The sequence below is a fragment of the Pleurodeles waltl genome, chromosome 9 (genome assembly GCF_031143425.1).
Source record: "Pleurodeles waltl isolate 20211129_DDA chromosome 9, aPleWal1.hap1.20221129, whole genome shotgun sequence".
Taxonomy (NCBI): Eukaryota; Metazoa; Chordata; class Amphibia; order Caudata; family Salamandridae; genus Pleurodeles; species Pleurodeles waltl.
Genome location: NC_090448.1, coordinates 996,828,531 through 996,842,764, shown reverse-complemented (window position 1 = coordinate 996,842,764; position 14,234 = coordinate 996,828,531). Strand labels below are relative to the sequence as shown.

At 41.6% G+C, this 14,234-nt stretch overlaps 1 protein-coding gene across 4 annotated transcripts in view; it reads left to right on the top strand.

Annotated features, from left to right (window-relative positions):
- The window catches only part of DDHD1 (DDHD domain containing 1), a 464,003-nt gene that overhangs the window by 205,444 nt on the left and 244,325 nt on the right, over positions 1 to 14,234 (top strand). For all 4 annotated transcript variants that reach the window (XM_069208549.1, XM_069208547.1, XM_069208550.1 and 1 more), the window contains one exon: positions 5,153 to 5,281. In XM_069208549.1, coding sequence (XP_069064650.1) covers positions 5,153 to 5,281 — 129 coding nt within the window. The remainder of the gene's footprint in view (positions 1 to 5,152; positions 5,282 to 14,234) is intronic.

Below are 14,234 nucleotides of genomic sequence, written 5' to 3'. Positions count from 1 at the left end.
GTGGTATACCATACACACCCAGTTAAGTAGCACCCTAAAACATGTCCCAGACTGGCCATTGCAGCCTGAATTCAGTGTTAAACTGCCATGTTGACCTGGCATTTAAACTTCATTGCCACGCATTAAACTATCCTTTAATTACATACGTCACCCTAAGGTAGGCTGTAGATAGCCCAGAGGGCTGTGTAATTAAAAGGTAGATCAAAAAAAGAAGGGGACAGGGAGATTTACTGGTCCAGTGCACGTTCTCCTGATTCATTACATGGCAAAAAATAGGCAGACTGTTCCAAACCAAGCAACAATAAACAAAGAAAAACAGGAGACGTCCGGTCTCACAGGTACATGGAAGTTCAGAAGCAAGGGCCCTCATGTTTCATCATTGGGCTTGCTCCACGTCAGACCGGCACTGTAATGTTTGACGGGACCCTGAAAAGGGCCTCTTTGCCAAAGAAGTTATAAAGATATCAGTACCAAAGGGCAGAAAGCCATAGGTTACAGAAAAAAGGAAAAACAGTTGGAGAGAAAAATACTAAAATTGGATCGGACACCTCCTTGAGGAACGACATTTTATTAGGCGAGCGAGGAGCCGGTCAAGATTAAAAACACATGCAGAGTGGGAGGGAATACATAATGAAGGGGAAAAGCATAGTGACAATGCCTCTCATGGCTGACGATTAGCAGAATTGGGTAAGCCAATTGGTAGTGTATCATAATAAACTGGCTGTTACCTTGAAAGGCCCATGCATCTAACAATGTTTTCCCTGTATCTTGGGTGGGATTCCTTGGCTAACCATGAGCAGCTGCAGAGGCCTATTTCAGCTCTGATGTTCTTTGAATGGCACTACATTTTCTGTGGTTTGTTGAGGCCCTAGCTGAAATTAGTTTTTGTTCTTTCAAATTCTAATTGGCAAGTATGAATCTGCACTTTTAGTGTATAGTTCATCCTTCCATTACCAAGGCTTTTTTGTATGGAAATGTAATTTTTTTTATACTTTTGGGTATTAGTTCTGACTTAAATGTTTAATCTTGGATAACCCTATCTTTATATGAAACTCCCTGATGCTGCAGGACATTGTAGAAGCTTTAGAGACCCTTGTGCCTCATTGATTAATTGAGCCATCAGGTTCTGGGCCACGAAATTCTTGCTGGATTTTGTCCCCTACTCTGGGTACTTGAGGGCAGTTTCAATCTGTATTGTGAGTGATGCAAGTACAATATACCATATACACAGCTTGACTCAGAAGGCCAAGACATGCTGTTTAGAGGATTCATTAGATCGGAAGGGACTGTGTTCACTGACTATGTGCTCCAGCAGCAGGTTTTTCCCCCAAAAGTATCATCCTAGGTCTACCGACTTCATTTCTGAGACCAGCTGCTACGAAGTGAATGGAATAATTGAGAAAATTGACTACACACCGATCAGGTCGACCTTTGGAGAGTGTGGAATTCAGGGTATGGCATATCGTTATTTTACTCTACACCACACCAATCTTGTAAAACAGATCTGAATTTTGTAAGATGAACGCTGAGCAGTGTGTGGAGTCATGCATGGATCTTTTGAACTGTGATATCTTTTCATGACAAAACAAACACAGGCCACAACATGCTGTTGTATCTAGGGAAAGGTTGCAAACAGTTCTCGAAAAACAGTTTTATCCAGTGGTACTGCATGGGGACTACCACAGTTTGCTGATATGGGAAGGGGAGGAGAAAGATCAGATTGTTCGAGAGAGAGGGTTCTATGTTGATAGGAGGCCTGTACAACAGCGACCCCTTCCACATGTTTCAAATGATAAGAGAAAATGTAAGGTCCCTTGAGGGTAATTTGTATTCTGTAGTAAAATATCAAAGGCAATCCGTCCAAGTTGGAATCCTGTGCTAGATTGTTCCCTGGGACCAGTAACACTCTCGCAATGATATTTAATGATAGTTATAAGGGTTCAATTCATAATAACAACAGCGATATATGAAGTAACCCTATAATGAAATAATATTACACAGCTCCTAGTTAGATAATAGAGAAAGCTGAAAAATCCCTTAATTCAGAATGGTAGCGGGTACTTAGATATACAGTTGAAAGTAATGGCATTGCAAGTTTCAAGCTCCCAGAAGGGAAATTTTGCACAGGCATATTTTATACGTAAAATGAGCTATATGATTTACCCTATCCTTATGGACTCTTTCCACAAATGTGATTCAGGTACGTGAGACTTATTCTTCATAGTGGAATGAGCCTGTGAACAAGAATCAGTTTGTTGTGAGCATTTTTACTATTTGTACAATGTTGTATTGTATTGTGTGTCTTGACCTAAGGCCCAAAAATAAATAATAAAGATATAACTTTGCAGCGTTTTGTCTAGTGGTGGCAAGTAGGGGCATTACACAGGTATTGGTGACAAATTACGACAAGATATGTGGTATCTAAGGCTCATTTTGTTTGAATTTGTGAACACTGAGTGTTGTGAAGAATTCCCCTAATGCCAACAACACTTATTCCCAATAGGAGTCAAATATAAGTTGGTCACTCTTGTTTAAACATGATCAATTCAGTTGGTACTACCTAGTGTGTTATTTCTTTCCAACTCCATTTAATGTCACGTGTTATTATTATACTAAATGGATACAGAATAAAAGACTAGGTTATTCAAGCCAGTGCTATTTTGTTAGCTGGGTGTTGCAAATGACTGTAGCATCTGTTTTAGGTACTATTTTACTCTTATCCTCAAATATGCCTGCAAACTGCACAATGTCCTACTTAACCTTAGTAAAGTGGCAGCTGAGCAAAAACTGTTGTTTTCCTGCAACCACACTGCCTTCTTTTCAAATACATGAATGATGGTATCTCCGTTTGGAGACAATATGATTAAACACTTTGGGCTTGAAGCAGAAAATCCATAATTATTAATTATCCTTTAAGAATTTCTACTTGAAATGCTGTGCATACCTTTAAAAATGTAGAAGAGGCAATTATCAGATGACGAGGACGTTTCTAATGTCTTTATTTTTTCATAAAAAAATGCTAACAGTTACAATTACAGTTTAAAAATATCACATATTACTAGCTGGGTTTGGTTAGATGCAGTGGAGATGTAAATGGGTGGGAGAGGGTAATATTGATTACAAAGCTACAATTTGTAATTTCTCATAAATGCAGTGCATATTGCAAATCATACAGTTTGAACATCTGGCTTGTTTTGTTGGTCTGGTTATCAGTCTGCCTTTCAGTGTGAAGAATCTTCAAACTTCAGTGAATAAGATGGCCCAGGAATACAAGACTGGGATAGTTGCATACAAAGCAATAAGTTGGGACTTTTGCATCTAAATCAGTGTGTTGCTTTCACACTAAACCACCTGGGTATCAAACTTCTTTTTAATGAGCAAAGGCTTTCTAATTTTCCAAGGTGAGGGTCTGTTTGTGCATCAAACATTTACCTCAATTTTCTGTTTCAGTACAGGATAAGTCATACATGCCACACTGTCTTCTCCCAAAGCCAGGCGTTCCAGTAGACTCGATTGTGACCCATCATCCTCTGATTGTTTTGCCTCATGTGATGCGTGACACTCTGGCCATGGGAAGGGGAGGATGGGAGAGCATGTGCCTGTGGCCAAAACTGATTATCATTGGTCTGGGATCATACCGAACCTCTGAGTTCTCTTGATAGTCTCCAGGGACTGTGCTCAATGATTTCCTCCACTACAGTTGACCAAACCTCCTAGACCTCGGCGAACACATTCAAATCTTCTGATGAAGATTTAGAAGTTCTTCCTACTCTGAGCCATAAAACATGTGTTTTCTATTGAAAGGGACAGTGCTTCTAAACCGATTTGTTTTTTTTAAAAATCTTTTTCTTATTTTGTTTTTTTCTGGTGACTAAAGCATAAGTGTCCTCCACTCTGTTCTATATCTCTGTGACCTCAGTCCATCTAAGAGGCTACAGTTCATAGCGAGCCATCCTAGATCTAACTTGTGTCTCCAAAATGGAGTGTTGTGTCATACTAAAAAGCTAAGTGCAACACATTGATTGCCTTGTGGTTTTGAATTTTGAAACCTCAAGTCATAATGCTGATTCCTAATTCCACACTGCAGGTATTTCTCATCCCACATCTTCTTCAAGTGATGGGGCATTATGATCAGCAGTTTACCTTTCCCGGTGTCTCCATTCTTCTCTTTGCATTCTTGAGGTGATGTACTGATGCTCACAATTACCACGCTGACTCTTACTTTTGCCAAGTGTATGGATTGTGGTAATGATGGACTCTATGGAGCGGAATCTGGGGATCCATATGTAGGCACTTTACCGCAAGCCCATATCACTGCGTATAAAACAGAGTTCAAGGGAGTCTTTTTGGGCTTTAACCTTGCTATCATTGTTGAGATCCAAGATGGTTAAGATCTAGTTAGAGAATGGCAACGTTCTGTTAAATGATGAACAGTGAACTAATAACACATTTTGCTGGATAGAACAAACATTAAGTGAAGAAAGCTGAAAAGAGCGTGATTTGGAATTATACAAAGTAATTTAACATGCTGTAGTCTCTAAAGTAACATATTTCCTTATCTGGAAGTTAGTGGATCTTTTTGTTCCCTTGTCCGCTCACTCCTACCTAAACCTTCTGGAGGGGGTTTTCCTCCCCACCCTTCCAGGTCTAGTCTTCACACCCACATGCGGGAGCCCTAGCAAACAGCATATCTAGATTTCTTTCTGGCAGGTACCCTCTCCCTGCAGCAGAAGGGAGCCAGGGTGGCAACTGTTTTGCTGAATATAATTAAAAAGACGTATCAGGCAAATTGCAGGCCCAGTGCCAGCATTTTTTACAGAAAGGCAGTTTAAGTAAATTTCTACAATTAAAGCTTGAAAGCGCCATAATTCAGTAGATTGAGGGGACAGAGGGTGAACGCATTATTCAAGTAAATACATACTGGGACCCAGTTATAACTGTTATTTCCATGTCATTATTTTGTTTATTTGTTGTGTAATCTATCGGAATAATCCAGTACTAAAGGTAAATTTGTTCTTACTTCTCCTGATTTACATAATCTCAAAATAAATTTTAACATCCTCTTTTTGTATTATGATGCACATTTTGTTTTAGATAGAAATTTGGATTTTTAGCAAGGATATTGTTTAAAGTCCCTTCCTTTTTACTGCAGCTGTCCATAGTTTGAAGTTGAGCCGCAGCCATGTGGACTGGCACAGTGTGGATGAAGTTTACCTTTACAGTGATGCAACCACATCTAAAATTGCAAGGACTGTGACACAAAAGTTGGGGTTTTCCAAAGGTGAGATTTAAAAGTTTTTTTTTTATTAATTGTAATAACATGGCACTTTTCATTTTAAATTCTATATCTGATGTATTGAGCTTTAATGTGAACAGCAAAAGTAGTCGGAGGGTTTTGTATATTCTACTGTAAAACCTCCTATCACATATAACTGTTATTGTAAACAACACCAGCTTGTTCTCATTGACACCTCCAGAACCTAAAAGATCCCTATCACTTTTGGAGTCAACCAGGGCTTGATACTGTCTATCGTTGGCTATTACGTGGAGCTCCTTGGGGCACTATTGACAGATAACAGAATCGGGATTCACCAATATTGAGACTATACACAAGTCTCCTTGAAGATTATATTCTTCTTCAGATGTCCAACGCCTAAAAAAATGTCTGCATCTTATCCAGACCTTGATATCTAGCACCCACCTAAAGCTCAGCACAACCAAGGCTGCATCCTGGTCAAGCTAGTTTCATAACCAATTCTAACAATAAAAAGAGGTTTTACATAAAGGCAGAAGTACTATAACAATTGTAGACAGTTCAAGCAGTTGTGAAGGCGATCAAGAACTTGAAGCTGGGGATAGCCCACTTATAGATGGTGAGAGAGGCTGGGAAGTCTTAGGAGTGCTGCTACAAGTCTTTGTAAAGTTTGAGAAGATGTAATTGTGAGAAGCTCTCTAGTTGATTTGAAAGAATCTCTATAATTATCCAGTATATGATCTTTCATAGATTCACATGCTTGAATCATCCCTGTCGTCGAAGTGGGAGTCCCACGGTATCTTAGAAAAGCAGTAAGTGGCAAAAAACCATAGGCTATAATGCTAGTAAACTTAAACATATAGCCTATCCATGTTGTTTTGAAAAAAAAAAAAATTTGACCTATGACCAATCAGGCGCCAGCACCCTCTACAACACTCCTAAGAGAGGCTCCTTCCCTCAGATTTTCTACCGCACGTTGTGTGAAGGGAGTCTCACTGAGCTCTGCTCATTTTTCTTACTGTCAGAACAAATTTCTGTCTCAGAAAATGTCGGATATTTCTAAAAAAAAAAAGGCCTTTTTCGCCCTTGTAAAACTTGTGGAAAGAAAAGGCTCCATGTGCATGATCCACATAAAGATTGTTTGTACTACCTACATCCCAAGCATCAGATTATGTTGCACCTTCTCTGCTAAAACTTTGAGGGACAGAGAAGGAAGACTTTTAATTTGGCTACAGGCTAAATCCTGTTCTGTTATTCAGGTGAGGAGACTGACATAGACCCAAAACCTCAAAAAAACGTATAGATCACCACAAAGACCCTTCAAAAACCTTTACAGGGTCTGCCTCCTCTCAGCCATCCTCTCCACATCAAAAGAAGGAAACCCACCAACGTTCTCCTTCTTCAGAACCGTCGACATCCAAAAAGGTTCAATTTATATTGAAGTTGACGATGGCATTACCGCCAACGATAGTAGTGACCACGACTACCATAGCCAACCTCGCCACTGTCTCGTCGACAAGACCTTCATCGAAAATGACATCCTCGATGTCAGCTGTAAAAACTCCAATATGGTTGGTGGGGGTGAGTGAGACCATAGATTTGAGTATGCTTAAGAAGAAAAGACTTCCATCGACGGAACTGTTGAGATCTCCTGCACCGTGGACGAAGACTACATCAGAGAAAAACCCTCAGGGACGAGAACCTCATCGACCGATACGATGATGAAGACACCGTCTACGAAAGCACCGTCAATGGTAACTCCGTTGACGGACCACTTTCAGTAACGCCTCTGACGACCACTCCGTCATCAATAATATCACCGTCTACGATGGCAATAACAATGCCTTCAAGCAATGTGCCTACCTTGCATCCTAAAGATACATCCCCTAGTAAGGTAACTACATTATTACCTAGTCATTTGCTGGACAAGGAGGAGTCTGAAGATGAAGGTCCATTCGGAGATGCAGATAGTCCATCACAATTACACGTCAAGTACCAGGATGATGATGATGAGTACAAACATTAGGAATGTGAGTCTTATCACACGCATCATAGGCATTAATACGAGCCAATGCACCATCAACAACCGTGGGATATAGTACAAATGACTGCTCTTAATTCAGGACTTGCAGTTCATGCTTCAGGATTACAAAAAGAGATTTCCTGTTCCAGCTACAGAGCAGCCACAGCAGTCACAACAGATCCTACCTTCCTCTCCGGCTACTCCAAGGGCCATGCCTCCACCTCCAGCAATGCCGAGGGTAACACCTACTTCTACAATAGCTGCTGCACCCAAAGAAGACATCACCTCTTCATAGGATGAGAGAGAAGGAGAGATTACCACTCCTCAACACCCTTGTGATGAGTGGGATGATTATTTGGCCCCTATGCTATCACCATCCCCACCACCACCTCCACCACTTCCTCATCCATCTGATTCTGGAGGATGTAGGAGGATTTCATAATCTAATGGACAGGGCCACCACGTGCTTCCACTTGCCAACATCTGTCTCTTATTCTGAATGTTTTCTACATGATTTTAAAGAGCAGGCAAGAAAATCTGTGAGTGCAATCCCCATCATAGATTTCATCTGGACCAAAGGTTTAAAGATTATGAAAAACCCAGCCCACAGTACCACTAGTGCCACCTAAACTGGACAAAAAATATAAGGCTACGGACGACTCTCCAGCCTGTTTGACAGGGCACCGAAAACCAGACTCTGTTGTATATCAAGCTGCTCAAATGAGCTCTAAAAATCCGTCTGTTCCCATTTCAATCCACCAGACAAGAGATTCTCATTGATGTCAGCCATTACTGTTTGGGATGTAAACACCCTGGCTAAATAGGTCGCTATGACAGTCAGATGTGGTCTGACATGAGTGCCTTCATCGACCTAATCCCTGAAGACAAGCAGAGTGAGGCACGCAAAATACTACAGGAGGGTGAGCGAACGTCTGCAGAAGTGATCGATTGCGCACTGTACATGGTCTCCACAGGCTTTCGCCAGTTAGCAGAAGCTTCAGTTTTGCGCCGCCATGGTTGGTTAAAGGTAACCTCATTCAGACATGAGGTTCAATCCAAAATTCTAGTTAGGGCGTATGATGGTGAAACCCTTTTTGGCAAACACATAGACGACGCATTGCTAGCCTTTAAGATGGACACAGAGACTGCTTGCTCTTTGGGTACTGTACTGTACAAGAGTCAGCCCTTTCGGAGAGTCAGAGGTAGAGGTTTCTCTTCTTTTAAGGGTACCTACCATGGACAATATCAACAGTCCTAATACAGGCCAACCTATCACCCTTCTTTCTGACAGCTTTCTACAGCAGCTTACAACAAACAAGGCGGCGGAAGGAAGCAGTCCCCCAGACTCTGGAAGCAAGCCGTAAACAGTGATCTCCATCGGGTGCCGGCTACAGTTCTTTGCTCACCACACATCATTCAAGTGGGTGCAAATATCTCAAATTATCATCAGAATTGGGAGCGGATAACATCAGACAAAAGGGTGTTGGATATAGTGACTCAAGGTCATACGTTAGAATTTATGCAGAAACCACCGAACCATCCTCCAGTGAGAACGCATTCACTTCATCTTCACTTACTATAGCAAAAAGTGTTTCAAATGCTCTCCAAGGACTGATAGAAGCGGTTCACATTCTTCAGAGAGGTCTAGGCTTTTACTTTTGGTTCTTCCTAATAAGAAAGAAGTCAGGAGAATAGAGACCGATACTAGATCTCAGACAGTTAAACAAATTCCTGTGCAAACAATCCATCGGTATGATAACCTTGTCTTATATCCCCCATCTTCTCAACTGTGGAGATTACAAGACATCGCTGGATCTCCAAGATGCCTATTTCTATATCCCCATACATTACAGGCATCGCCAATACCTTCACTTCACTGTAACCAGTACCCATTATCAATTCAAGGTTCTCCCTTTTGTGTTGAAGTCAGCACCAAGAATTGTCATGAAGTGTCTTGCACCCATAGCGTCCACTCTCCGCAGTAAGAGTTTTCAAATTTTCCTGTACTTAGACGACTGGCTGACAAAGGCTCCAACTTCCCAGCCGGCATCCAATGCCACCAGCGCCTGCCTAGCATTATTTCACAGTCTAGGTCTGACTGTAAATCACCAGAAATCATCCACTATTCCAACACACAAGATGGTCTTTCTGGGTGCGAAACTCGACATGGACAGAAACAAGGCTTGTCTCTCTAAAGCAAGGCAACAAAAACTTTCTAACCTGGCACTCATAATCTCAAAAAGAAAGTTTGTTTCTGTAAGGACATTCAAGTCGCTTTTGGGAATGATTTCCTCTTCAATCAACCTGGTTCATCTAGCAAGACTAAAGATGAGACGATTACAAGAGGAACTCTAGCTTCAATTAACACAGCCTCAAGGGTCCTTTGAAGATTTGATCAGGATCATGCAAACCCTCAAGTGGTGGTCTCAAACCAGTCATTCTCTCAGGGTTTAACTTTCCAGACTCAACTACCAGATTTTATCATCACAACGGACGCGTCTCTGGAAGGCTGAGGAGGTAATTTGCAAGACCTGTGCATTCAAGACAAATGGTCCGATTCTCAAAAGATGTACATAATATTTTCAAGCTGAATGCGATTTCTCTTGCACTAAAAACTTTACTCCCTCGGATTTCAGGATCTTCGGTGTTGATCCGTACGGACAACACAACAAGTATGTATTATGTCAACAAACAAGGAGGAACACAATCTCTCTATCACTCACTCACTCACTCTCTTTCTTTCTATCTTTCTCTATCTCTCCAAGCTTTCCAAGCTTCCTCTCTCTCTCTCTCTCCAAGCTCTCTCTCTCTCTCCAAGCTTTCTCTCTCTCTGTCTCTCTCTCCAAGCTCTCTCTCTGTCTGTCTCTCTCTCTCTCTCTCTGTCTCTGTCTCTGTCTCTCTCTTTCTCTCCCCAAGCTCTCTCTCTCAGTCTCTGTTTCTCTCTCTCTCTAAGCTCTCTGGGAATGGCTTACTCTTCACAAAATATCTGAGAGCGGAAGACCTACCAGGTATCAGCAAAGTCCTTGCAGACTCTCTCAGCAGGACAGAAGACAGCTGTTGCGAATGGGAACTTGGTCAAAAGGAAGTAGACAAGAACTTTTGGTGCTGGGGGTGACCAGCTCTGGATCTTTTTGCCACCAACGAGATCGCCAAATGCCGCTTTTACATCAGTGGATTCCCACTCCCAGGTCCGTGGGGGAATGCTCTTTCAATGCAATGGTCCGGGATCTTTGCATACGCTTCCCCCCCCCCCCTTTCCATTTATCCCCAGACTTCTCAAGAAGATGAAAGCAGGGGGTTGCACATATTCATAGCACCCAGGTGGCCCAGGCGGTATTGGTACACAGAACTAATTCTTCTGTCTGTGGGCAATCCCATACTGCTTCCTAGCAAGCAGAACCTAATAATGAAGAGCCAAAGGCAGATACTCCACCCGGAACCAGCCTCTCTCCAATTGCAAGCATGGCTCCTGGGTTCTTTGAGTTCCAGGACTCGAACATTGATCAAGGATGTAGAGTAATTGTTTTCAGAGCACGGGCAGAGGGCACAAACAAGACTTACAGGCTCAAGTGGTGAATATTTTGTATTTGGTGCTGACTAAACAATGTGCCCCCGTTGGCTGTAGCAGAGCAAATTATATCACACCTCCTTGCTCTATCCAAGGCCGGAATTGCGCATGGCTCAGTTAAAGCTCACCTGGCAGAAATAGCCCCATACAGATGTTCGATAAATGCACCTTTGCTAGGTTCATCTGGGCTCATAAAATAGTTTATGAAGGACTGTTGCACACTTTCCCTCCGGTGTGACCACTGCCTTCTCAATGACACCTAAACATTGATCCCTCTCAATAGATGAAAGCGCCGTATGAGCCCATACACAGAGCGGATCTGAAGTTTCCCACATAGAAGGTGGCACCTCTCCTTGCTCTTAATTCCACTAGGAGAGTCAGTGATATACAGGTATTTACCACCAGGGAGCCATTTCCAACTTTCTCAAATGATTTTGTCCTCAGAACGAACCCAAGATATAATCCCAAAGTGCCTTCATTGTTTCATTTAAACGAACCAGTTATATTGAGGACTTTCTTTCCAAGTCCATCGACTGTAGCTGAAAAAAGTCTCCACATACTGGATATCAAACGATGTTTGAAATTTTACCTCCAGCGTACCAAATCTTTCCGTAGGACAGACCAACTACTAGTCTCTTAAGGACAAGCTTGTCAGGGTACATCAGTCACTAAAGCAAAAATAGTCCGATGGATACTACAGTTATCCATTATTGGTATCTTTCATAGATTCACATGCGACCCACCCTCCTCCCTGGTGAGGTTCACATTTCCTCTCAGTGTATACTCTGCACTCCAGTGTTTGAAAATCGGAGAGAAGCCGACGCTCTTGGGAGTCTTCTAGAGGGTGCTGGCACATGATTGGTCATATGTCAAATTTGGTTCTTTTTTCAAAACAGTGATAGGCTATATTTTTAAGTTTGCTAGCATTCTAGCCCGTGGTTATTTGTCACTTACTGCTTTTCTAAGATACCATGGGACTTCCACTTCGACAAAGGGGATGATTCAAGCATGTGAACCTATGAAAGATACCAATACTGGATAACTGTAGTTACAGGTAAGTAATGTGTTTTCATCCTGTATAAAGTGCTTGAGCCCAGGTGAGATTTATGGATATAGCTGAGGTTATGTTCAACTCACACACACACACACCCTGCCCCCCCCCCCCCCCAAATCTCATTGTCAACGAGACAGGCAAGGTGCCAGTCCGTTTTGCCAGGAACTCCAAAGTAGAGGCAACATCTTGAAGACTTCCCTTTGTCAGGTACCTTAGATGTACGCAACATAATTTTAACTTGTGCATGCTACGTGATACCTTGCAGCATCCAGTAGCAAAGGTTTATGAGGGTAAATTGTAATTAATAAGTCCTGCGGCAGCTGGTTTCTGGACCAGCCCACACAGCAGGGCTTTCTCTTGAATTGCCATTTGCAATTCCTGATGTGATGGGGCAGTGATGCCTATAACATGGGCAGATCATATCAGGATTATCTTTGATTTATTACATTGCTGTTTGCCAGTGAGGAAATGAGCCTCCTGAAAATGTTTGCTCAAGGCTGGAGCAGAGTGGTTGAAGAGGACCCATTTGCAATTATTAATGTCTACCAGCCTGCTTTTGCTTAGTCTATGTTTTGTTTATATACAGTACTCTTCTTAAACCAATTATTATTTTGATGAAGTTGCACCTGAAAAATGGAAACGGTGTAACTTGGGAATCCTTCTTGGTATTACAGAGAAAAGCTGACTCATCTAGTAGAGTTTGGTGTAATTAGCAACTTAGTGTTAAGTAAGCATTTCTGTAATTGTATAAAAAAGTAACTGTAGCAATAGACATGTTTCTTTTTAGATCTCCTTAGTTGCCAGCTGCCAAAAAGAGATTTTTCAATTTATGCAGAGCTAAATTTGTTCAGCATCTGAAACAAGAATTGAGCCATCTATGTAAATGTTATTACAGTTGTTTCCTTTAAAGTTTGTGATGATGCTTTTTTATCACAAATGATTTCACATTGTACCTCCAAATTTTAACCATGCTGGAGGTTTGGATTTCTTTCATGCAATCGCCTTCGATTATTTGGAGCGAGCATTGACCTTAATTAGGTGAGATTTACTGCTTGTTCTTTGCCTGGTGGTCTGGATGTATGCGCCATTTCAGTTATTGATTAGATCTCAATGAAGTTATTGGTTGGAACCGAGATCTATTTGCTAGCAATTAAATGAGACAGTAGTTACTCTGCTATTATAAAAATAGACTTCTGACGATCCTAATAACTGCCTAATGTCTGTTCTCCTAATTGTGTCCAAGTAGTGAAAAGTCTTGTAGCTATGGAAATCTCGCATTAGATGTTCAATCGTCTTAATAATTTCGAGTCTGGATTCAATTTATTTATGGCCATAGATTTAGTAATTGTTCCTCTATGAACATTGATGTCAGCGTTAATGCCCTTATTTTGTAGCTGTCAGGAACTTTTGATACTATCTACCTCAGTCTTCTTGGCGTGTCGTCAAGAGCTGTGGCTGATTAATTACACTCTTGTCTTGCTTACATTTTGCTTGTCTGGTTGCAATGGGTGTTATTTCCCCAGTTATCTTCTGCCGTGTATCGGTAGACTCTGAACTTTCATGCCACTCACTGCCCCCCTCATGTTCAAAGTTTGGTTAGCCACTGACTTCCATTATAGGTCTGCATCAGTACATTTTTTGATATATATGTGGACATCACCCAGATTTTTTCTTAGACTGCGAGATCTATATTGGAGGCCTATTTTTTAATCTTCATCCTTCAAAACCTAACACTTCCTTAAACTTGTTGTGGTAAAAGTTAGTAGCAATGGAATTTGTGATTTATAACTGGACTAAGGAAAGTCGCTGTATGTAGGAATGTCTGCTTGTGGAATATACAAGCTCGAGCTTGTTGAAAAAGCTCTATTGGTTATGGAAGGTCCTTAATTTTACGATGTCCCTGGCACTATGTGAATGATGCATTGGCTTCCAGTCAAACAAAGATGTTTCCACAATGTTGGTGTGGTCTGTAACGCATGGTGTGGCAACAGCCCTGCATTCCTGAAGGATAAGAACTGGACCTACCCTGCTTAATTGTATTTGTTCAGCAATTGCTGGTGCAGGACATATATTTTTATGGAATTCTGGTAGGCTGCATCTTTTTCTTCTTTAGCACTCCAGCATCTTTAGGACTGCCATCCCAAGAGTGAAAAGTAGTCAGTTAGTCTTAGTAAAAAGGCTAATTCCCTTTGATACCGGTATTTACCCTGTGGTCCGTCTCTCTCCACAGTACTCTTGGCTTCTGTATTTGCATATGTGACACACAGAGTACAGATCACCCAGCTCTCCACCTTTGTGTCTTGGTTCTAGTTTGTCCCCCATTTTGGATGTAGCA